At 37.8% G+C, this 25,355-nt stretch overlaps 2 protein-coding genes across 5 annotated transcripts in view; one reads left to right on the forward strand and one right to left on the reverse strand.

The window, feature by feature from the left end:
- Positions 1-6,173: 6,173 nt before the first annotated feature.
- Positions 6,174-13,775, reverse strand: LOC574996 (UPF0472 protein C16orf72 homolog). Its single transcript, XM_775415.5, has 4 exons — positions 13,360-13,775; positions 9,394-9,477; positions 8,283-8,585; positions 6,174-7,581 (listed from the first exon to the last, which is right to left on the reverse strand). The coding sequence occupies exons 1-4, from the start codon at positions 13,565-13,567 to the stop codon at positions 7,379-7,381; spliced, it is 798 nt and encodes a 265-aa protein (XP_780508.1). The 5' UTR covers positions 13,568-13,775; the 3' UTR covers positions 6,174-7,378.
- A 6,291-nt stretch (positions 13,776-20,066) lies between these two features.
- LOC575057 (ubiquitin carboxyl-terminal hydrolase 7) overlaps positions 20,067-25,355 on the forward strand; it is a 50,720-nt gene continuing 45,431 nt past the window's right edge. For all 4 annotated transcript variants that reach the window (XM_030998815.1, XM_030998831.1, XM_030998822.1 and 1 more), the window contains exons 1-2: positions 20,067-20,503; positions 21,918-22,094. In XM_030998815.1, coding sequence (XP_030854675.1) covers positions 20,440-20,503; positions 21,918-22,094 — 241 coding nt within the window. In that variant the 5' untranslated portion in view covers positions 20,067-20,439. The remainder of the gene's footprint in view (positions 20,504-21,917; positions 22,095-25,355) is intronic.

A 25,355-nucleotide genomic window follows, 5' to 3' on the forward strand; every position in this document is an offset into this window, starting at 1 on the left:
TAGGTTTTTTGTTTTTCCCTCAACCACGCCCCCCTTGATTTAAAAAAAAAAGAGGATTCGCGGGAAAAAATGGTATCTAACAACATTCCCCCCTTTCGAGTAAGAAAATCAGGACAAAATTGGGGAAAAAACAGGGCAAAATAGGGAAGAATAGAGAAAATAAGAGGGAAATCAGGCAAATCAGGACAAAATAGGGCAGGAAAAAAAAAAATCTGGATTTTTTTTTTTTTTTTTTTTTTTTTTTTTTTTAATCGGGAGGAAGAAAAAAATCAGGAAAAAATCAGGAAAAATCAACAACAAAAAATCGGAAAACCGATTTAAATCGGGTTTTTATCAGGCCTGAGTACTTTATAGTCAATGCGATTGCCTGCATAAGTATAGTTGTGATATGATCAGGAATTGTCACATTTTTGACAGATTCAAAGATATTTCGCTGTAGATTCTTGTTACGTTTATTATGGTATCCTGCAACAGAGTGTGTGCATTTTAAGGTGTTTGAATTGCTGTCTACATTCACAATGACTCTAAAACATTAGTGAAAGGGATTTTGCTATTAAGTTAAAACAAATTTATATATTATGAATCATTGGTGAAATTGCTTGATTATTTTAATACACTGCTTTTAGTATTTGAATATTAATGAAATGGTAGTACCGGTATATACTTGATATTGATTTTATGAAATATACAATCATGGATATCATTCTCTCTAAACTTTTTTAAAGATATTGTAAATTAGCCAAGTTCGTCTAGATATTTTGTCATCTTGTTTTTGATATTTGTACAATTCTTATCTATCAATGAAACTAAAAAGTACTATAACTATATTCTATATTTTTTCATATTGATAATTTGTCTGTAGATGTATGATTTTGTATATGATATTCAGTACCGGTATATGTATTTGATTATCATGTATTTTTCTACAAAACTTTTTCTTTGTAATAAATGGGCAGCACGGTGTGTTAGGAAATAAAGTTCTAAAAGTCACAGAATTTGTAATGTCTTTTATTTTATTATGAAAAATGAGTGTGCTGCAGTAGATGATAAATGGCAACCCCAGAACAAAAACTCATTCAGACATATATTACAACAAACCCTTCAAAATGAAGTCTCGCAGTGCGCAGACCGTTACACAAAGCAGCTAATGAGGTTAGTGCCTGAAAATCAGGACTCCTTCGGCAAAGGGCCATGTTGTGTTGTGCCATGGTTTCCTTTACCCTGCTGCCTCTTGCACATATTCATTTTGTTATGACAGGTTTATTTAAAAGGTGGTTTAGACCTAGCTCTAATTCTGAACAGGGCTTTTAACACTCTCTTCTGTTTTAAATTAATTCCGTCTAATCCTTTGTCACTTCTAGGGCATGTAACGGGAAAGCTTTCAATCAATTGCAAAATGACAATGTCCAATTAAGATCGTCATATGCACAGCTTGTTCAAATGGCTGACCACTAACCAATCCAAATCATCATTTGTAATTTACAATTTATCACAAACCTTTGTGTTGCGGGGCCCCGTTCTTCTCTCGCATTCTATTTATTTTCTCTGATCTTTTCTTTTAAGTTCTTACCTTTGTCTTCAGGTTTTGGGCTTTTGTTTTCCTTCTCCAAATCCTGTTGCATCGTTTTCCATCCCCATATGCTGTTCTTCTCTTATTCCTCTTCACTTCAATCTTTCTTTCCATTCTAACTGCTCCATGTCCCTCCTTATCCTCTTATCCCCCACTCTACCTTCTTTATTACTTCACATCAGCTTTCTTATTATCTTCATTCTTTTTCATTCTCGTCTTTCATTTTCTTCTCAATCGTCTCTTTTCATACTTTTTCATTCTTCTTTGCTTTCTTCTCATCCCTGACCCTCATCTACCCTTTCACCTTCATCCTGATCTTTGTATCTTCCAAAACATGTAAAAACGAATTTGAGTACATGTACAAGTCACATACACAACAAAATTACCAGAGTTGTATGACAAAATTTGTCATGTTCCCTACAACTTTGTGCTAACGAAATTCCCTGTTCATCAATCATGTGTTCATATGCGAAACAAAAACATACTTGTGTAAACCGTAAGATATCCAAATACATGAAACTTTAGGTAGATTTGTTTTTCTTTCCAATACCAGTGTTGTTTAATTCATTAGCAGGTACATGTTAAATTGACAAATCTCACAGCATATAACCAGTACATTGCTAAGTGAACATTTGCTTTTGTTTGTTTTTTTCACCACAATGCTGCAATGAGGAGTAAATTTTGGCATCACTCAAAAATTACAACTGAGCGCTTTCACTTGAAATTGTTCAAATTCTCTTCAGTATATGATCACACATTCAGAAAATGAATTCACAAATAAAACATATTTATGCAAAATGGCTATATATTCACAATTTTATAAAGTGTATATATGGATACGCATTCAATTAGCTAATTTTATGGGAGTTGCAGAGTGTTTCAAAATTTAACTGATCCTGATGCTGTTTGGTTCAACATCTAGGGTACATAAACTGAAAGCAGGGAATATCAAGTGTTACTTTTTTTCACAGTAGCAGCTTAATTAATAAGCTGCATGATTTTGTCATGACAAACACTTTGGTTCAACAACTTTCCCCAAATTGGATTTCTCACTGCCAGTGCCCATTCATACAGTATGAGGCAGTATAGTCCGTTAAAAATACCAACAACAAAAATGCAGTGGCAAAATTAAACAAACATCAAGTGCAATCCAGAGTTCTGCCCTGTAAAACACGGTTCTGCGAGTCCATAAAGGGACCATCATTGTGCACAGCTCACCCCTGAAAAATAGTGACTCTTGCTATAAATCTTGTACAGGCACAGTTTCCTTTGAGGCAGTCCACCATATTTCATGATCCTCTCAATGGGTATTTTGTTCCACACTAAATGCACAATTTTCCTACGCCTTTATATCTTTGTTTTCAAGACATTTTAAAGATACGGTATGCCTTTTTTGATGAAATTTAATTACAGTTTAGTTTACATAGTTTATAACTCTGCATAAATCAAAGTCGCACAAGTTGAACTTTCCAAAGTAGAATCTATTTTGGTTACCAAACTACGGTATACAAAATATGTATTGCTTAAAATTCCCAAGTCGAATTTTGCACTCTTCAAACTATTTTGGGGGGTCTTAACAGTTTCAACTTATGCAGAGTTATCTCTAGTATTTCTGAATCCTTCATAACTGGCATCACCTGACCTTCAATCACAATAAAACTAAACACATGTTTAAAAGAAATAAAACAGACTGATAGTATTTCAGTGTCCATCTCGAAGCAAATATTGTCACTTACCCTTTGATAACAAATCTCTTCATTTTAATTTCATAATACATTGCCCTCCTACACAAACCCAGCAGGCTTGCGAGCCCCCAATACGTTTACCTGTAATGATCAAATAAAATATATTATGCACTATTTAGGTTGCCTTTGCTCCTATCAAACACATTTATAGTGTCAACTGTACAGAAATAACACAGTACTGAACTAACTACATTTTTTAAAGGGAAAATTCAGCTTTATAATAAGTTGGTTTTAATAAAAGCAAACAAAATGAGAGAAACAAATTAGTGAATTAGATTAGGTTTTTGTATGGGTTTATAAAAATTTATTTGCAATAATCATATTTAGGGTAACTGTATGATTAAAAATTTCCTGAAGGGAAAATATGGAGTCTTGGGAATTGGGAGGGGACCTCGTAATATACATCACAATCATAGTTGCAAATTTGTGTTTGATTGATTGAACCTTTAAAAATTCATTCATTATTATTTGTAATTATTTTTTGGCTCAAATTTTACTGATTTGTTTCTCTCATTTTCTGCTTCTATCAACATCAACTTAATATAAGGATGGACTTCCCCTTTAACTATCTAATTATGTACATAGATACACACATATATTCCCTGCTTTAAGACTTAACACTGCCAAGTGTGGCTTGTGTCTTTGTCTGCTATTATCAGAGGTAATTAAAAACAATATTCTCTTTTGAATTCCTTTTGGATGCATTAACTAAAATCCATCTCGTACAATCACTCTTGCATGAAGTGTTGTCCTTAGGTTATAGTTGTTTAGCAGATTTAGACTGTCACAAATATCTGCAATGTAGTAGTCATGAGGTTTATGAGCATATACAACGCCTACCTACATATACACTATATGATATGATACCCGGTTTGTAATTTGAAGGGCTATAATAGATGTTATCTAATCATATTTTTAATAACAATGACAATTGTCATATTTCTTCAACAAATTTGCTCACATCCAATCAAATGCAATGATTTCAGTAGCTTATAACAGTTACTGTAACGTAACAGTCATCAATGCAATCAATCGCAGAAATCTCTTGTTGATCAATTTGCTAAGCTTTGTATTACGAAGCCCAGATAGCAAGTTGTATGAATGGGGTCCAGATGTGCAATATACATGAACCCCACCTACTGCTCACAATGTGCATTCCACTGAAAACTTACAGCTGACACTTACAACAAAAAAAAGGAAGTATACTACCATTCAAATCTCATTTGAAAACAGAATTAACATAAGACATTGACACGCATTCAGTTTGAATTTTGAAATATTGTTCAACTCGTAAGTGTGCTCCACCAATTTAACTGCAATGTGATATTCTATTGCTTTACATTCTATCAAAATAATGTCCAGAAAAAGAAAAGAAAACATTCAGAAAACACAAAGTAAGTATTGGCTCAAAACTATTTCCAGTACACAATTTATAAAATGGAAACAATGTACTCGAAAACCACATGCGAAACATAGCAAAAAAAAATATAAAGAATTTGAAAACTAAAGATACTATTTTTCAAGTGAATAAACAAGAAACTAAAAGGATAGGAACATAATACTTTGAAAGTGTATATATAATTACTATGCAAATATATTAAAATGCTGACTTATACAAACAAGGGAAAGAGAAACGATTCTCAAAACTGTACAAAGCTTGCATAACACAGAGCTAAAATATTTGCATTTGCAATATTTGTACACTGCATTAAATTCAGCATCGGTCCTCTCTCAAAGATCTTCAAGAACACATTTCTTAAATTTTAGAGGAAAATAATAAAAAGCTTGACTGGACCTTGTTAACTCTTGTCAATTCAAAGAGAATCTAGAGCTTTTAATTGAATACAAATATGATTGATTATTAATTTCAACAATATTTTTCTGTAAATAAAACATTAAACTCTAAATGGAATCACAGTTCGCTTTGGAATTGTAAAACAAAGTCGATTTAAAACTTTAACGCAATTTGTTTTGAATGGACAGGGAGGGGGAAATACAGAGATAAAAGATTATAGAAAAACAGGAGAGAGAGAGAGAGAGAGAGAGAGATGAAGAAACAAAAGACAAGCAAAATTATGTTCTCACTGAAATATTGGCACCTTTTTTTCTGCACCCCCCCCCCCCCCCAAGGTTTTTCCTTTGTTCATCCTATATAGTTACTCTGCTAAACAGAATATTTTGCTAAGTACCAACTTGACAGTCAGAGAGGTATTTGCCGGTAAGTGCTTTTGCAATATATCATGAAAACTGATGCAACTAAAATGATGTTCATAACATGTAATTGTATTTGCTTAGTCCTTGATATAAAAAACTAAGTTTGTACAAAACCTTCATGCCTGTGATATTTGACAAAAATGCAACTAGACTCTCTAACATTTGCTCTGGACAGCGACATTTGCTTAGTCCAGGCTTTCTTTCATCTTATAAGGTAGAGGTTAGAGTAAATACTGGCTTTTAGGTTAGACTTAAGAAGCGTACAGACTAGAACGTCGTATAAAGAAACGTCATATAAATAAAACTAGTTTTGAAGAGGTAATAATAATAATAGGTCCGTTATATAGCGCAGCTTCTATATGAATATACTCTACTGCGCTTAATACAAAGTATCATATTATTATTATAGCTGAGCTGCGATAATAAGGTGCTAAAGCATTCTAGGAATTTCTTCCTACCGGGTACCCATTTACTTCACCTGGGTGGAGAGTGGCAAATGCAGATTAATGACTTGCCGAAGGACATTAGTGCCATGGTGGGACTCGAATTGCAAACCATGTGATCCACAGTCTGGTGACATATCCACTAGACCATGACACCTCTGTGGTTTAGGTCAAATGATAAGACACTGTGACAGCTGGCCAATCATTAGTGATAAGCCTTCTGACTACAGCTGGACTCTTGTTTGAAACGATGCTTTAACACGCGTCTCCCAATACAACGTTTTGTTATATGAAGTTCCCTCATATATCATTCACACTAGGTACAGTTATAGTGTACATGTCTATGTAGCTATACAATGAATTCCACAGTCTGAACGCAGTGAGGTATACATATAGCAGTAGACCCATGACGGACATTAGGCATTGGACTAGTGTTGATGTCGTAGCAAGAGTCCCTGGAGCGTATGTCGTACCATCATACCAACATGGTATACACTCGTCTAAACATACACGTTTGCATTTCTATATGCAGTACTTAGCGCATTACAAAGCAAAGGAACCGTACCTCTTGAATGGTCAAAAGTCAATTCACATGAAATATAACTTCACAAGTAGAACAAATTTCATATACGAACAAATCTATTTACAAGTCAGGCATATAAAGTATTTTTTTTACAAATTGGCTTGAGTGGACATATATATATATATACACACTATCTATTTTCTTAATACGTTTCATATGGGCAGGAAATTAATAAAACACATTGTCATTATAAATACACCAACATAGATCATAATGCCAACAAAAAAAATGAAGCTATGTGAAAATGCAAGTTTTTCATAACACAATAAAAAACAATATAAAACATAAATGAAATAATTATAAAATCAATTCAAGAAATGTTCCAATGAGAATTATTGGGTTGACAACAGAACAAACAACATAAAATTTGGTATACCATACATGTATATGACTCTACATGTGTACAGCATGCTTTTACTATATGGTGACCAAATATAATTTCATAAACAGGGAATATTTATCTAAAGAGATGCAGTTTTTCTTCTTGTGCTTTTTTTTTAATGACTTTATGGTAGAACATACAGAAGTGGAACTACTGTAGCAACAACAAAAAACCACACAAAGAAGGGGTTAATGACAAAAACATGTGCAGCATCGTTTTTTAAATGATTAATAAACAAACAAAATAAAAATGCCCAAATGCTCATGTGCATGCACACTATTTTTCATTATTTTTCAAATATTTTTAGGAAGGCAACAGTAATAGTCCATGTCTGTCTGTGAACGCTGTCATAGGTAGTACACACACATTTGTTTTTCGCTATATGTTACAAATTCAAGAATAGTGGCACACGATGTATAGGTGATTTTTTTAATATTTTTTTTATAGTAGACGTGAACGTTTGTGCGAAGGTGATCCTTCCACCGTGGGGGCGATGTTGGTGCTGGAGCGTTTTCGAGAGTCGGGATGGCTTACCAGGTCCTCTGGGAAGAGATCGTGGTTCGACAAGTGGCGTCGCCGTGACGATGAGTGATGTGAAGAGGGCGACTGGGAAACCCCAATGTTGGCCATTGCCCCATTCAGTCCTAAAATGTAATCATTTACAAATAAACAAAATCAGAATTACAATTGTATTATCTTTAAAAAAAAACTATCTTAAGTGAAAATGATATTTCTTAATAGTGTCTTAATAATATCCTAAAATTATTGTTTTCTAAGATTACAAATAAAACCATTTTTTAGGGGCACTTGTAATTGAAAATATGTCTTGATTGATACATTTTGATACATTAAATGTAGAAAAAGTATTGCTTTCTTCAACCACTTTTTCTCTATACACAATATTCTTGGAATATTGAAATCACATTTCAGTACTCAAGTTCTTATCATATCACAAATTTATAGGCCTGTCTTCATCAGCTCTAGATTGCCAAATAGCCCGCTATTTCAGATTTGGGAAGCAATTCTGAAGTTACAAATCGCGTCTTCATCAGCTCGAGACTTGACCTCAAGACTTGACCTCGAAACTTGAAGCTCGAGAAATTAGCTCAAGATATTTTGCTCAGCATTCGCGCATTGTGCAAGTCTTCGGGATAGCGGGATATTTTGCAAACTAGCCCAAGATATCTTGGCATGATTACCTCGACCAAATATCACGCTAATTGCAACTTCGGGCTGATGAAGATGCAAATTAGCTGGATAATTTGCAATCAGGAAAGTTCAAATAGCGGGTTATTTGGCAATCTCGAGCTGATGAAGACAGGCCTATGTTATTCCCCAAACCTACCATGCAGAGCAAGGGCATCTCTAAAAGGCTGAAGGTCATCCACAGGCTCCCCTAACCCTGTCCTCTGGGCCTCACGAGGCGGTGAGTGGGTGCGGGGAGACGACCTGTCTGAGGGGCTGCGTGGTACTCCGTGGGACGGCCTGATCCTGCCAGGTGGTGCCTTCCCGCAGAGGAACGCCAGGAGATCCTCGCGCCGTATGTGTCTTCTGCGCTTCTTGACCCAGGCCACAATGTCTCGGGTGCGGCGCTGGTGCCCAATGCTAATACCTAGATCTAAGCTACCTTTTTGTGCATCTGTGCTTTCTGCAGGAGAAAGAGGAAGCAGACAGGATAAAGAGAATAAGAAGAGCTTTTAATAAAACAATTATTCAATTCAATTCAAAATCATTTTAAGAACATCAAATAAAACATCAGATTGTACATTCCTAAATAATTACATTTGAACAAGAAAAGGAGGACAGCAAAAAGTATACCCTTTTACAAAATAAGGGCCAGTTAGTATGTTATTATTTGAATGCAAGCCCACTTTTGTGGAAATCAAATGTAACACTGATGGGGATCTACAGCTGCTCAGCTAGCCCTTAAAAAATAATTTGGGCTTCATTGCTGAATTCCCCCATTTGCCCACCATATCTCAAGCCCTTAGCCCTTTTACGCCTTTGGTCCAACCAGTATCAAGCTATCAATTTTGCTGGTTGTAACCCATGCATAAAATGCACAACAATACACAAATGACCCTCTACAGAAAACAGTCATGAGACTAAGAGCTGCATGTAGGCCCATGTGATGTAAGTACATAGAGTTGTCCTACATATTTATCTCTTGATAGAAGGATGATTGTGCATGACACATACTGCTCCTAGTAAACACTGATAAAGTTAAATCTCTAGAAAAAACAAATTTGTAACTGTCATCACCTTGCATTTCTTTGGACAATTTCTTGGGCAATGAATGCAATAGGCAGGGCTAAACAACAGGCATCCGGAAACACATGGGCACCAACAGTCTGGACCCCTCCACCCCCCCCCCCCCCCAAAAAAAGAAAAGACAATATTTTGAGGCGATTTATTGCAGCATGTGTGAACATACCCTTGGGGAAAGACAAACTCACCTTTATATAACTGTGTGACTGATCCAGCAGCATTTTGGAAAACTAGCCAAAGAGGTATATGGATATTGCTTTGGTTAAGACGTTCTGCAAAATAAAACGAGATAATAAGAGAGTTAGAAAGACAACAAAGAGATTGAAGAGATAGCAAATGAATTAACCACCCTTACTTACCAAAAGGCAATTAAAATTGAACAATGATTACGGTAGCTGTTCTAATTTTTTTCCTTCAATGTGGTCAAGTAAATCCACACCGATGCTGAAACAAAAGACACCTGCAATCAATTTTCCAGTTCACTAGTATAAAGTGGGTAAAAATATATTGGTAATATACCTTACTGATAAATGTACAGTAAATGTAATTTTTTACATATTGTTTACTTTGTCCAATTAAGACATGTTCAGATAAGACGTGACAAACTACAGCATATTAATTTATGATGAAACAACGGAGCTAAAGTTTTCAGATTTTAAAGATCAGTTAACTTACTCTATACATTGTAGACTGTATATCTGGGCAAATGGGGTTTAAACTACATTTGTATGAAAAGATTCAGGTGATTTTAAACATTTGACCTGGGGTGACACTAAGATTAAATCAGTACAAAAGAAATAAATCATATCCTACGCTTGACCTACAGGCTATCTATAGACCAAAGACATGATTTTGAGACAAAATAGTGTTCAGAGGGTTGTTCATAAAACCATCATATGGACAAGATCACTGACATCTTTAACCGTCTTTGGCAAGACGAGCAACAATATTCCAGACAAGAGTCTTATTGGGGCTTCAAACCTGTCATGTCCTTGTAGAACACCATCACAAGCTATCTTTAAAGATAAAGTTGAGTGTATTGTGAAAGAAACGGTGTGGACACGATCAGAAAAAGTTGATCATGTAACATATACATGTACATGTAAGTATTGGTGTGAACTGCAAGGTTCTGGAGTCATCAAAATGATAAGAAAGTTGGCCAAGTCTTGGTAAAGTAAAAAGCACTGTACACAGAAAGATGTATATGGGACTACACAAACATGTGGCATAAAAATCGGGCCTCATTACTATTACTTGTCATATTTAAAATATGGAGGCATTTGAAGAGCCATGCTTTTCAGGGAACATTTTTCCTCTGATGTTCTTCCAGACTTGCATAATAACAATGATAACGCTCACAAATAATTTTTCATCTCTACCCAGAACTCGACTTTCTCTTTAAGTTAGTCTAGATGGGCAAGGAAAAAAAAAAGAACAGAAAATTGATACAACAATTTATTTACTGGTACTGATCCCCAAGCTCTTACTTTTATGAACAGTTCTGTAAATTAACTAGTACTTGTACGTAATTCAAGCATAGAAACAATCTTGCCATTTCTTTTAAGAACCCCATCTCAAGGCAACTTTAAGTTAGTTTACGAGGCTCAGCAAAAAATGAAAACTGAAAATGTATTTCAAAACCATTTATTGATCTTCAAGCTCTAATTTCCCTGATCAGTTCTTATCGTTTTTAAAACAAAAACATTACACAAAGCATACAAACCTTTAACGGTTTTAATGCCTTAACAAGTAAATGAGATAAATATTATTTAAACACACACTGTACATCGGTGACAGGTCTACCGTCTACCATAGAAAAGTAGCCGAAGATCAAACAGTCTATAATTACAGACCCATGAGAATGACAAAAATTATCATTTAGGTCTTTCTCTAAATATTTTCCCTTTCCAAGCGTTATATTGACATTTATCATATAATTATTTAATAACTTATTGTTAAAAATGTCATAAAAACAACGAGACTTATTCGCGCACAAGGGTTTACAGCTGTTTATCAAAAAATGTGATCCATCAAATATAAGGTAATATCATAATTTGCAATTGCAAGGCAAGATATCATACAATCAGTTGGTACCACTTTTTACTCAAAATTTTGAGAAAATCTGCTCTCAAAATGAAGATTTTCAGACCCTTATCGTTAAGTTGATAATTTTTTCGCAAATGACTGCAAAATTTGCTGATTTTTTGTCAATATTTTCAATAGTTTGTACCCAATTCCAAAGAAAATTTCATGTCTTATGGAATCTTATTTTCCTCTTTCCATTGGTGATACAGATTTTTCGAAATCTTACTGATCTTTTGAGAAAGATCAAGTAAACTTAAGTCATGCCCGAACTTTGGTCATACGTCCATAGGCCACTCCAGCAAAGCATAGAGAGTCAATGCTAATGGGTATCGACCTCTAGCACTGCATACATGATGTGAGGCAGGGACCTAGAAGTCTATACACAAATATACACACCACACAATATCGCATAGACTGTACACAATCATGTCAATGCAGCTCAAAGTTTGACACTAGACTTACAATTTGAATTTTTTAATTATTCTTTTTAACATCAGTAAGTTGAAAAAAATGTATTTTACTGCTATTTAGGTGTCATTAATTGTCACTAAAGTACCGATTTTGAGTGAAATCAGTTGAGTTTTGTACAGTGGTGTTTGAAATGTTGAGAATTAAAAGCACAGCTTTTACTACACAGGCAGGATAGTGATGCTCCTATGTGTCATAGGCATACACATCGCTCATGCATCGTCGTACAGTATACATCCAGTCCAGATCTAACTCCGGGAAGCTCCAACACCGGCGCCGCAGGCGTCGGAGCTTCGGGTGGTTTCGTTGTTTCCTCGTGAGGGCTAGTAAAACAGCCGATTGGGTGATATTATCGTTAAATCTACAAAGGGAGTACTTACAATTTTTACATCATTGTGTGCAAGACTCCTCAGGGCTCAACTCCAATCACTTGAATGTATAATTTGAAGAAGTCTTTGATGGGAAAAAAAGGTTAATTCGGGGTACTACACCAACGATTCTTCCATGACCATGTCGCAGCGTTGATTCATAATAGCGATGAGAAGGTACGCATGCGCGGCAGTGGCCAAGAAAATATGCTATCGAGCGCCTATCGCTCGAAATCGCTGAATATGCACGAGGCCGATCGCTCAAAATCGCTGAATATGCACGAGGTTGAGAAGGGCTCTGTTTGTTCGAGTCGTGCATATTCAGCGATTTCCAGCGATCGGTGCTCGATAGCATGAATATTCATATTTTCTTCGCCACTGCCGCGCATGCGTACCTTCTCATCGCTATTTTGAATCAACGCTGCGACATGGAAGAATCGTTGGTGTAGTACCCCGAATTAACCTTTTTTTCCCATCAAAGACTTCATCAAATTATACATTCAAGTGATTGGAGTTGAGCCCTGAGGAGTCTTGCACACAATGATGTAAAAATTGTAAGTACTCCCTTTGTAGATTTAACAATAATATCACCCAATCGGCTGTTTTACTAGCCCTCACGAGGAAACAACGAAACCACCCGAAGCTCCGACGCCTGCGGCGCCGGTGTTGGAGCTTCCCGGAGTTAGTCCAGATCCAGATAGGCACAGTCACAGTGCAGAGACAGTGCACGTGCAGAGGTGGTTTCGTCATCTGGCCATGTTCGTGAAATGACCACCACTCAACCACAAAAACCCTAAAAATTGCAGAGACGCCAAGTTCAAAGATCAGCTATTCGGGTATTACGGACGTCTATAGCGGTTTTTTAAAATCGCGCGCGCATTGTGCGTGAGACCGTTTTCAGACCCTCTAAATGCGCGACGTCAAGCACTCACGCATAATGCGCGACACTTGCTCTGAAATTGCATGAATTTACTAACTCAAATCTTTATACGTTGTTACATGTACAAGATCTAGAAGTAACGATGAGTAAAATGAAATTAATCAATGAAAATTGAAATAACATTAAGACAGTGTGAGATGAACTGGAAAAAAATGTCTCAACTCTCAACATGTCTGGAATATTTGGAAATTTAGATGCAACATGAATAGGTCTAGTCAGAGGAAGTTCTATTTTTGTTTCTTTCACAACTAGACCTACAATATAATAAATATGAATCTGATGATTTAACACACCTTTATATAATGTGGTTACAGCACTAGCACAATTCTGAAAGGAATACCAAAGTTTTTCTGAAGCAAACTGTTTCTCTTGCGGGAGACGTTCGTCCAAATTTGGTTCTAATTCCCGGTCCAATTCCTCCAGACATTGCGCCTCCCAACTTGAGGAAGAAGTCCATATTTCGCTTCCAGATTCATCTCCTCGTTCGGGCCTTTCATTCATGTTGTAGACCCTGTATATCAGATCACAAAGATAGTCCAAACTCTGAATTTCAGAGCCAAATCGTTCTGTTTAACCGCAAATATCATGGGCTGTTTTCACCGTCTCTCATCCAAATTCTCAACAATGCGTATTCATTCCATACAGAGATGTGTGTGTATACGTACGTATACGTACAACGTATGTTAGCCAGTGGCGTAATATAATAGCAGCAGCAGTACACAGTACGTATACCGCACCGACCGTATTTACAATCTACAAAGAATTGAGCAAAGACGTCAATATCTCGATCTAAATTCAATCTAAAAAAATAATTTGATGGTACTGATTTATTACTAAAAAGTATTATTAATAGTTATAATTATATATTTAAAAAATTATAAAAAATGTATAAATGCTAAAAATATTTTTTTAATATTCAATAATGTAAAAATTTAGGGAATAAAATATTTTAAAAGAAGAAATCAGTATATTTATTACCAAATTCAATATTGTATACAACCGCAAATTTTTGGGTAACTTCAGATAATTTGCATGTCTAGGAGGATTGTCAGAGTGAAGAAAAAGGGGTGTCACTCTCTCCAGATCCAGCGATGTATATGTCCAAGTCAGTTTTGTAACATTTATGAAAATAAAACTTTTACTAACGCATATCGTAAATATGGGATAAATGATTCATCAAGATTAGGATATAAATGTTTTGTCAAGATAGGAGCAATTTTTCTACTTGTATTTACAAAATAAATACCATTTTTATGTGAACGTAGCTAATTGGGTAACAACTTCTCCACAAGGAATTATTATTTAAAATGCGCCTTAATTAGAGCCATATAAAATTATGCTTTGGTGTATAGACTCCAGGGGGCGCGTAATGGGGGGGGGGGGGGGCAAAGGGTGCCCCCAATGCTGAACTTGCCATTGGGTGCAACCGAAACTAGATGAGATTGAAACAATTAAAAGTTTTAAAACGAAAACAAAAGGGAAGGCAAACTGTAAGTATATTCAGAATTAACTGAGCATTGAATCCGCCGGGCAACCTACGTTCATTTTTTAATTATTTTCATTATTTTCAGTATGCGAAAATCTTCCAAATCTCGTCGCTAATTCGCTCCCCTTGCATGATGTGCTTCAGGATCTTGTACTTTCTATCCGAATGTGGGTTATAAACTGGGTTGCTTTTCTGCCTGTTATCAGGCGTGTAGCCAGGGGGCGGGGGCGGTCGCCCCCTCCCCCCCCCCCCCAAAAAAAAAAGAGAAAGAGAAAGGAAGGGACGTAGGAAGAAAAGGGATTAAGAGTCGAGAACGGTACAACTTCGTGTTCTTTCCCTTATAATTTAATAAAACGTTAAAGCTTCCGCGCTTCGCGCGGGAGGGGGGAACTGAATTCAGATAAGGATTAAAAGCCGAGAACGGTACGACGAATCTTTTTCTTTCTCTAATAATTTATGAAACGTCAAAGCTTTCGCGCTTCGAGCGGGAGGGGGGAAACTGAATTCAGAATAGGATTAGGAGTCGAGAACGGTACAACGAGTCGTCTTCTTTCTCTAATAATTTATGAAACGTCAAAGCTTCCGCGCTTCGCGCGAGAGCGGGGAAACTGAATTCAGACAAGGATTAAGAGTCGAGAATGGTACAACGAATCGTCTTCTTTCTTTAATAATCTAATGAAACGTCGGAGCTTCCGCGCTTCGCGCGGAGGAAGGGGAACTTGATTCAAACAAGGATTAAGAGCCGAGGACGGTACAACGAATCGTCTTCTTTCTCTAATAATTTAATAAAACGTCAAAAGAAACTGAATTTAGACAAGGATTAAGAGTCGAGAACGGTTCAACGAATCGTCTTCTTTCCCTAATAATTTAATTAAACGTCAAGGGAAACTCCCCCCTCCCTGCACCAAACCCTATATAATAGGGAGCGCGCTCTGTAAGTGATTCGCACGCTTCAAGTGCTCACTACCGCCCGCCCCCCCCCCCCCCCCCCCCCTCCCCCTAAAATGAAATCCTGGCTACGCGCTTGCCTGTTATCTAAGATTCACCGGCCTCTTGTAGATAATGTTGTTGAGATTAAATTTAGTAAAGTGGGGGAGACGAGCCTGAGTCACTGAACTTTCAGAAGCCTGAGTGTTATTGTTATGCATTTTTTGTTTTTTGTTGCGACGGGAGCAGGGCCGCGGCCCGGGGCTGGAAAAACGAACAAAAATCGGGAATGGGGGGGGGGGGGGCAGAGGGGACAAAGGCCCCCAAAAAGTTGAGTAGCGGGGACAAAATCAATTCTCCCAAGAACCCTCTTACAAAACCAAAAACAGACGCACTGTTTCTCAACACTGTGTTCAGGGCTATGTATAGGCGTCAAATAAGCGCGGGGCAGATTGTTTTGTTCTTTCTATCAGTAAAGGGTGTGTGGAGGGGGAGGAGGGGGGGGGGGGTGTCCTCAAAAGACCATTTTCTCTATACAGCGTTTGCTGTAGCCCCGCTGATGTTCTGAGGGATCCCTCCCGGTCCCGGTATATGTCCATTTTCTGGAAATTATTATCACCCTTGAATTTTATCAGAACTTATACAAATAAAGAAGAGATGGGATAAAGGTTGGTTTGCGTTGCCCTATTCCCCCCCCCCCTCTCCCTCCCTCTGTCTCCTTCTCTCCCCCCCCCCCCCCCGCAAGAAAAGGTGATTGGCGGTTGGCTCAGATATTTCCCCGGGGAGGGGTTACTCTCATAATAAAGACATACGGGGATGTGCCGCTCTAATGGGTCGCTTTTCACAAAAAGAAATGCATAACATGACATGGGTCCCATTTTTTTCCAAAGATATCACTGATTACATGGGTCCATTTTTCCTAATTTTCCAAAATTTTCGGGTGTTTGCATGACGAACACCTGAAGATTATGACAAAAAGGCATATATTTCGAGAAAACCCCTAAAATGGGTACCCTTTTCTGCCAAAATGCTCCTTAAAAATGTGTAGAGGTTTTGAGGGCGTTGTGGCGTGCGTGCGCCTGTAATCCAGCTAACACAAGTTACAAACTGATTCAGCTGAGGACGCAGGTTCGAAACTGAGTCACGTCTTTCGGTTAAAGGTCGGTCCCCATCTCTTTGATACACGTCTGTAAAAAGTCCAATACACACACTCAGGAGGCTTGAGTGGCGCACCCCCGTCAAAACCGAATCTGAGTACCCCCCCCCCCCCCCTGAGCCACAGCAGTTTTGAATACGACACTCGGAAACTCCCATCGTTTCCCCGCGGGTTGCATCCTTTTCCTTTATCGCGACAGAGTTATCCCTACGCTTTTTAAAACTTTCGTATCTCACATTACATCCAGAATCTAATTCAAACAAAAAGTGGAAAAAAAATCCTTTAATCTGTTGAAAATTTAAAAAATAGACTGCATAATTATCTTTTTTTTTGCCCTGTAGCCTGCCCTACTCAAAAATTTCAACAATTTATATTTATATAAGCCACAAAAATGTTTAAATAATTTCAGAAAAATTTCAATCATACATTCACCATATATATAATAACCCCTGTATGAAACACATCTATACCGCCAACAATAGCAAAGAAAATGAAGGGGGTGAGGGGAGTATTTTTCTTGTTCTCTGCATGCGCTCACTCGGCAATTTTATCAAAGTACATTCAGGGGGCGGGGGGGGGGGGGCTTGAAATTTTCCCAGTAGCGGCAGCCGGTACTTTTCCGAATGTCGTCCCCCGTTCGGGCAATAAATTTCTGCTCTTGCTCACGAAAGCGCAAACCGGAGCCCCCTCCCCATCCCCCCCCCCAAAAAAAATCTTTCCCCCACCAAATCCAAATATACACGATAATTATGTAAGTACGCGTTATCGGATTACATTTTAAAGGAAGAATGATTGAGCCGCCAATAAAAATAAAAATTTAAGAATGTACATAAAGAGTTTTGCAGCAGTGCCCGCTAAGAAAGCACGGAACGGTGGGACAACATCAAATCAAATCAAATCACATCAATAATAATAACAATATGTAAACAAACAAAAAACAGTAAATTGTCAATTAAAACATTATAAAACTATGACGATTAAGAAAATAAAAACAAAACAAGTATAGCATATAATGAGAAACAAGGTGATGAAAGAGGAAAAGTAGACCGTACACAGGCGCCGATCCAGAGGGGGGGGGGGCGAATGTGTCTCCCCCCCCCCCCCCCAAAAGAGAGAGAGAGAGAGAGAGCGAGAAGAAAAAAGGGGGAAAAGAAGAAGAAGAGAAGATAAAAGAGGAGAAAAAGAGGAAGAAGAAGAGAAAAGAAGGGGGATATCAATTGCAGTATTCCCACCAACAAGTTGTGGTTCGGGGAGGGGGGAGCAAAAGGCCGTTACCTCTCGCCCCCGCCCCCGCCAAAAAAAAAGGAGAAGGAAGGGAAAGGGAAAGTGGAGAGCTAAAAGGAAACCAAAACGAGAAAGAAGAAAAGAAAAGAGTAAAAAGAAGGGGAGATCAGTTGCGATTAATCCCGCTAACAACGTGTAGATCGGAGGGGGGGGGGGGCAAAATGAGAGAGAAGGACGGGAAGGAAAAGGGAAAGAGGAGAGAAAGGGAAAGAAAAGAAAAAAAAGAGAAAGAAGAAAGGTAGGGGAGATCAGTTACGGGGGCCGGGGGCACTTGCGTACTGATGGGGAGCCTGGGTTTATTTTCTAATTCGATATACCGGTGATTAACAAACGTTGCTGAAATTGATTCAATTGGCTGATAATTGTCCGAGATTTTTACACACTTTTTAGTAAATTATTATACTCTTTTATGCGTTTGTTGGAATATGACAAATTCTTAAATTTACAGTCAGGCAAGAAATATGCTTATAAAGAGGCATACATGTCAAGGCCCGCTGAACGGCGGGCCTCGAGCTCCACCCCCACTTAAAAAAAAGTACATTAAAGATAAATAGAAAGGCCCCCTGGATGCTCATCCGAACGTAAGTTATTGCCTAAAACCCCTGAGCTTCCGGGGGCTCCGCCCCTGGAGCCCACGCAAATTAGTGACCTGCCAGTGTCACAAATAAGGTATTCAAATATGCTCATCTGACCGTAATTAAATGCCTAAAAAATTAAATGCTCTGCCCCCTGGACCCCACTAATTTAGGGCCCTATAAGGCGGGCCCTTGAATGCTTATCTGACCGTTATAAAATGCCTCAAATCCCTGAGTTTCAGGGGGCTCAGTCCCCTGGACCCCACGCCAATGATTGACCTGTCAGTGTCATAAATAAGGTATCAAAATATGCTCATCTGACCATGATGAAATGCCCATAACCCACTTAAAAAGAAAAGAGCAGTGTGGCCTGCATGTAAAAGTGGGGGTGATTGGGATTTTTTTTTGTCCCCCCCCCCCCGGCCCCGAAATGTTTTCGCTCATTACGCCACTGCTTGTCACCATTATGTACCAATATTTGGCTCGCATAATTTCACATTTTGATTTAGGCCCCCTAAGAAACCCTGGATCCGCGCCTGCCGTATATTACAAGTCATAATTCAGTATTGACAGACATAAAAACATAAATAACTGGAAAATGGTGAACACAATGAAAGCCAGGTTTGTGACTTGTTACTGTGATCTACTATTTTTGTATGTATTTGTTTGTTTTTACATTATTATTATAAAATGTTAATCATGATTAAGAGATTTGCTGCTATCAAAAGATCAGGCAATTGCTTGTTCCTTCTCCCATGCTTCTTCTTCCCCTATGCTTCTTCCTTCTTCTCAAGAACCTGCAAGGACTGGAACAACCTCCCACATGACCCAGCCGCCCCTCTCTTGATGCCTTCAGGGTCTTCTTGAGTGGGATGCAGATGTAATGTCTACAAGACGGATGTTTTTACTTACACCAGGGAATATCCCTGCTTACACATGACTGTATGCACCTGCACAACAAGAACAACAAGTTAAAATGTGGAATAACAGGATATGTGAAAGTCTCCACATATACACACACAACCAGTGCGTTTATCTTCATCACCTTGAAGCAGCACTTACACTGGAGGAAGAAGAAGAATCCCCCCACCACGGATAACCACCCTGAGGACATTTACTCCCGAAAATCCCCCCCCCCCCCAGAAAATTGCCTCCTTGTCGGACAATCACCCACCCCCGAGGACATTTACCCCCCGAAAAAAAGAAGCTTTTAATGAAACCATTTATTATCAGGGTACGTGGACCGGGGGTGGTTATGTCCTAGGGGGTAATTTTTATTTTTTATTTTAGAGGGTCATGGGCGCTGGACTTTCTTTATAAATATGCGATATTGTGTGTTTTTTTTACAAATAAATTATGAAAATTTAGTGGAATCAATATTATTGCAAATAAACTTGATCTTTTGTCGATGACAAGAGCAATGGCGATTTCTTTTTTTTAGAATTCGAGGAGAAGAGAGGAACTTCGAACGAAACATTATTATGAAGCAAATAGGTACTATCCCATAATCCATCACGAATCGCCATTTTGCGACTATATGTCGCGCGCTATCTCATCACTCCCTATCGATAATACACACACAGATTCCCTATGCACTTTTGCATAGACAATAATCATTCACCATGTATTGAATGGAGTTAATGCGGCTGCATACACCTTGCGAAACCATTGTGATGAGGTTGTATTTTTCATTTTCCGATACCGATTGACTCCCCAAAATCTGATATTTAGGCTTGTCGTGTCGGAAGAAGGCCCCTGCCAGCAGGGGAAATCAGCCGAGATTGGGCGGATCGCAAGTAAGCACGTGAAGGTGCCTCCAACGTCCCGAAAAGCACCCTCGTCGCAAGGCAGTGACAAGGGGTCAGATTCGGCGACGTCGGTCGTGGAATTGAGAGAGTCCGATAAGAAAAAATCGAAGAAGACGAACAAGAGTCCCTCAGGCACAATGAACCACTACCCCAGCAACGAACGACCTCAGAGTGAGACGGAGGAGATGGATACACAGGAGGGTGGGTCTAAAATCATATTTTATATTTTTGTCCAGGGTTCAAAGTTTGAACATGTTGTTGAATGAGAAGGTGTTTTTGCGTGGGTGGAAAAGATGTCAACAACATCAATGAACATGTCATACTCGACCCAATCATTGATTATGGTGACCTGCATGACCTTTGTCAAAATTTATTGTATTGCTTCATTAAGTTGTTTGCCATTATGTTTTTCTCTGATAATGAAATATGAAATTTAATTGAAAGAGGGTTTCAAAAATATGTTTTGATTTCTGTAAATATTAATAATTATTAACACTAGATCTAGAGGCTGTAGAGCCGGGTCTATGCTGTGTAACTTCGCTGTAGACCTAAATGTAATTCCTCACTGTCACTGTCTGAGCTGACTGACTGTTTCATTTATTTTTTAACTTGTTCAAATGTAACTGTCGATATCTACTTATCTAGAACTGAAGTGTGTTTTCTTAATTTTCTTATATCAATTGAATGCTTTCATTTTTACTTTTAGTTAGGGACAGGGGTTTGGATGTCTGTTTACTTTAAGTGAGGCCTGAGGCCAGTCCTTTGATTTAGGTTGTGGAATATCAGCTTAACAGTCCAACTGGGTAGACCCTACCAACTGGGTAGACCCTACCTACACATACAAGTATATGGACTTATATGGACTTACATGTATATGGGCTTGTGTTCTATTGAAATTGAAACCAGATGCTGATTTTAGGCTTTAAAAATATGAAGGTTTAACAAAAGAAGTTTTAATAGTCTGACTAGGAGGTCATATTTTCATTTGTTAAATGTGAACTTTGGTGGTCAAAGTTTGACCCAGGATTGCATTTAACTGAATTGTACCCCTAAAACTAGGCTAAATGAGTAGGAATTGCCTTGCCAATAGTCTAATCAATGCTGGGAACTTCATACTTTTGTCTTTATGCTTTTGTCTTTATAAGATTTAGGCATTGACCAGAAACCTGCATGGTTGTGATGCAGATACATGTAATCTCTTTGCATCACTGGTGACAGGGCTCAACAGTTGTCTTGTACACATGGGTGCCCTCACTGCCCTGACTTTAAAAACCTAACCCCCCCCCCTATTTTGAAACTTTGACGTAGGGGTTCCATGCACACATAATGGCAGAACCCCTGTGAAAATGTTTCCACTTTTGTGGAACCTTTCCGGAAGTGACTTGACCCCAAAGTTGATTACCCTTGTACACTCTACATACTAATAATAATAATAATAGTGCGTTCTTCATAGCGCTCATGTTTGACACTCCTGGCATCAGCAGAAACTTGTGAGCTACAGCAAAGTTCTTCTTATGTAATACTCTCGGCATCTGTGAGAGACCTTTGCTCAGTTCATTAAAGGGAATTTAGCCAGATAATCTTGACTTAACATCTTTTTCTTTTTCATTTCCAGCACCGAACGAAAACATCCCCACCAAAGAGGAGACGTCCCCCACCCAGCCCCTGGGGGATGACGTGGATACAGGAGGGGGTGGTGGTGGGAGGGACGAGAACCCTGTGGTCATGAATGGGGACCTGACCACTGAACCGGGGCCGGACGATCCAGAACAGGGAGAGAAGATGGAAGAAGGTAGGTCTTGTTGTAGTATTGTAGATGGTTACGCATTTCTACCAGACTCTTTAAAAAAAGTTTTTTTCTTGCATGAGGACAAGTCCAAGTTATTTTATCCCCCATGTTACCGACCACATGTAAGATTTCAGTACATCCTGTAACTTAATCAAACTGATTATCCTACTAGATCTTGAATCAAATGATAATAATAATAATAATAAAAATAATAATAATACACTGTAGTGGCTACTTGTATAGGGCACAGGTTCACCTTTCGGTGCTCATGGCGCTGAGAGAAAAATACATGTAACAAACATAAGAAAGAAAAAACAAAAACAAAATTGTCCTAGACATAGTAAATTAGAATATTGCAATAGTTACAACAAAAAAAACAAAAAAAACTTTTTCATTTGTGATTTGAATTTTTCTGTTGACGACAGTTTACGTATTTTTTAGAGGGAGTTCATTCCAGAGTTTCAGACCCATGGCTGAGAAAGCCTGATCGCCCCAAGTATGTTTTATACTAGGTGTAGTATGAAGCAATAGCGTGTCTGATGACGAGCGAAGACTTCGTGTGGGATTGTATTTGGAGACAGAGTTGCTTCGGTATGTAGGGGAAATAAGAGAGTAAACTGAATGACATGTACAAGTAACAGAATTTTAAAGATAATCCTTTTGTCAACTGGCAACCAATAGATCCCCACCTCCTGCATCATGTAGATTGAATTGTCAATGTAAATTACTTTCCTCCGTTCACTCACTATATGGGAAAGGCTGCAGGAAGCATTGCTTTACTTTAAAAAGTAATTGATTTTTATAGCATACTGTACCTGTTCATGTAATAAATTGGAAGGGTCTTGTCTGAAGTTTGTGCCCATTCTATCCTTGGTCTGGGAAAAATATGGGTTACATGTACTTACATGTTGTAGACTTTGTACAATTACCTCCAGTCAAACCTGTCTACAGCAACTGCCCAAGGAAAAACATAAAATGTGGTCTTTGTAGACAGGTGGTCACTAAAGCAGGTAATGACTGTACATCTTGATACTTACTACACATGAAGAATCTACGAAGGATTTCTTCCTGGAAACTGTAGGACTTTGTTTAATTAGTAAGTTACAAGTAATTTTAATATTTGCCTCAAATTATTGGCATCTGCAATAAGTGACATAGTAAACAGATTATTTGTTTGTTAATATAAATCTCTTAGCTGTACATGCAATTAGAAGAAAGTAACTCATAGGGGAGCAACTTAGTCACAAGATATGAAGAATTAAAAAAAAGGGGGAGGGACAGATAGAATGCAAGAGAAAATGAGGCGCGTACATTTACATGAACATGTTTGTGGACTACAAAGACTGAAACTAAATCTTAAGAAGAGTTGGTAATTATTTGGTACTATAGATTTTGATCAAGTACATTTAGCCTACTTTTGAGTGCTTTGAGTACAGGGAATGAACTTTGTAATCTTCATGTGCAACATCTATCTCGGTTGTTTTTCTAGATAGAGAAGTCATTTCTCAATTCTCATGTCATTTTTTGGATGAAATACCCCAAAGAGAGGAAAAAATTGGTAAACTGATACTTTACTATTATGGTGTCATGGTTGAGTGGATATGTCACAGGACTGGATCACAAGGTCGGCAGTTCAAGTCCTGCCACAGCAATAATATGCTGCCCCCAGGGTTCCTTCTTCTAGGGTAAAAGGCCATATTTTTGTGGATGGTTTTTGTGCGCTCTTTAGTTTAGGCCACATTTCTCACTGGATTTTGTTCAAATCTTTGAAAGAAGGTGTTTTTTTGTATAATGTACAAGCCTATGTATTTTGGTGATGCTGCATCCAGTGTTCCCTCTTTTATAGGGTCAAAGGTCATATTTCGATAGATGTCCTGTGTACACTCTTGTGTATGCTAGATAACTGCCACCTTCCTTGACGGATTTCTTTAAAATTTTGTATGGAGGTGTATCTTGGTTTAATCTACACACCTATAATTTTGGGTGATGCTGCCCCTGTGTTCCGTCTTTTATAGGGTAAAAGGCAAAATATTTTTGGGGAATGTATCAACTGAATGAAGTCCCACTTTTTCTTTCTTTCTCTTTTTGTCTCTCTTTTCTCCCCTTTTTTCCCCCTTTTTTCTTTTTCTAAATTCTTCATTATCATCATCACTATTTTTGCTGTTGCTGTTATTATTGTTGTTAATATTTTTCCTACTGATTTTAATGTCAATTTAATCATTATGCAAAATTGGGGCTTAATTTCAATTTTCCTGAGAAGAGGAAAGGAAGGAGGTAAACAAGAAGAAAAGGAGAAGAAAAAGAAATGGAGAAGAAAAAGAAATGGAGAAGAAGAAAAGGAAGAGAAGAAGAGAAGGAGAAGAAGCACGTGTTGTGCCAATTATTACTTACTACATAGACTTATAATTACACATATACGGCAGCCTTTGAAGGATGTTTTTGGATGGTGAATGATTTGCTGATATGATTTTAGCTTTGTTTACAAGTAAATGTACTTTAACGTTTTGATAATAGCATGCACTTGTCAGAACATGCCCATTCTACAGTGTTCAAAGTTCACCTACTCTACAAAAAAAAACGTCCATTCATTTCCAAGTAGTTTCAAAGGTCACTCAGCTCACAGGACCTGTTTATGAATGACTGAAAAGAACACACCAACACTACATGTACATTACCTGTACATGTACATGTATCTCGCTTTGAATAGGTCAATGACAGTTTTATTTTTCATTGACACATAATGGTGCCTATTTACCATTACACTAATTACACAAGTATAGAAAGTGTTATATCTTGTTGTGTTTAATTCCAATGGACATATGAAATATATCTTGTCAAATATCACGAGGTCTAGTGGTTAAATCACCGGGTTGATGATCGCAAAGTACTACAGTGTATATGGTTTGAGTTCCACATTTCTAGCCCAGCTTTGATATCCTTCGGCAAGATGTTAATCTAGATTTGCCACTCACACAACCCGAGCAGCTCGGCTTAAATAGGTAATATTGTCCAAGCCCTATGAGCTTCACAACATTAGAGAAACAAGCACTATTTAAGAAGCCATTATTTTTTATCTGAAATTGGCTCAATACAGTGAACAAATTTAGGACTACATTGACTTCAATACTCTAATGCTATTTAAACAAAGGCTTATAATTTGTATTTAATTCATGATTTGAATTGAAATTTCTTGTATTGCCAAGTAACAACATAATATGAAAAATACTTGTTTGCGATTTACCTACAATATACCGTAGGCAGTGT

This window comes from Strongylocentrotus purpuratus, unplaced genomic scaffold, assembly GCF_000002235.5.
Source record: "Strongylocentrotus purpuratus isolate Spur 01 unplaced genomic scaffold, Spur_5.0 spur5_contig_861, whole genome shotgun sequence".
Taxonomy (NCBI): domain Eukaryota; kingdom Metazoa; phylum Echinodermata; class Echinoidea; order Camarodonta; family Strongylocentrotidae; genus Strongylocentrotus; species Strongylocentrotus purpuratus.

What these genes read in the sequence shown, in the direction of transcription:
- LOC574996 (XM_775415.5), bottom strand. Translation starts at nt 13,567, where the DNA reads ATGAATGAAAGGCCCGAACGAGGAGATGAATCTGGAAGCGAAATATGG. An exon ending in TGTAACCACATTATATAAAG is followed by an intron (nt 9,478 to 13,359) that starts GTGTGTTAAATC and finishes TTTATTTTGCAG; the next exon opens with AACGTCTTAACCAAAGCAAT. An exon ending in AGTCACACAGTTATATAAAG is followed by an intron (nt 8,586 to 9,393) that starts GTGAGTTTGTCT and finishes TTTCTCCTGCAG; the next exon opens with AAAGCACAGATGCACAAAAA.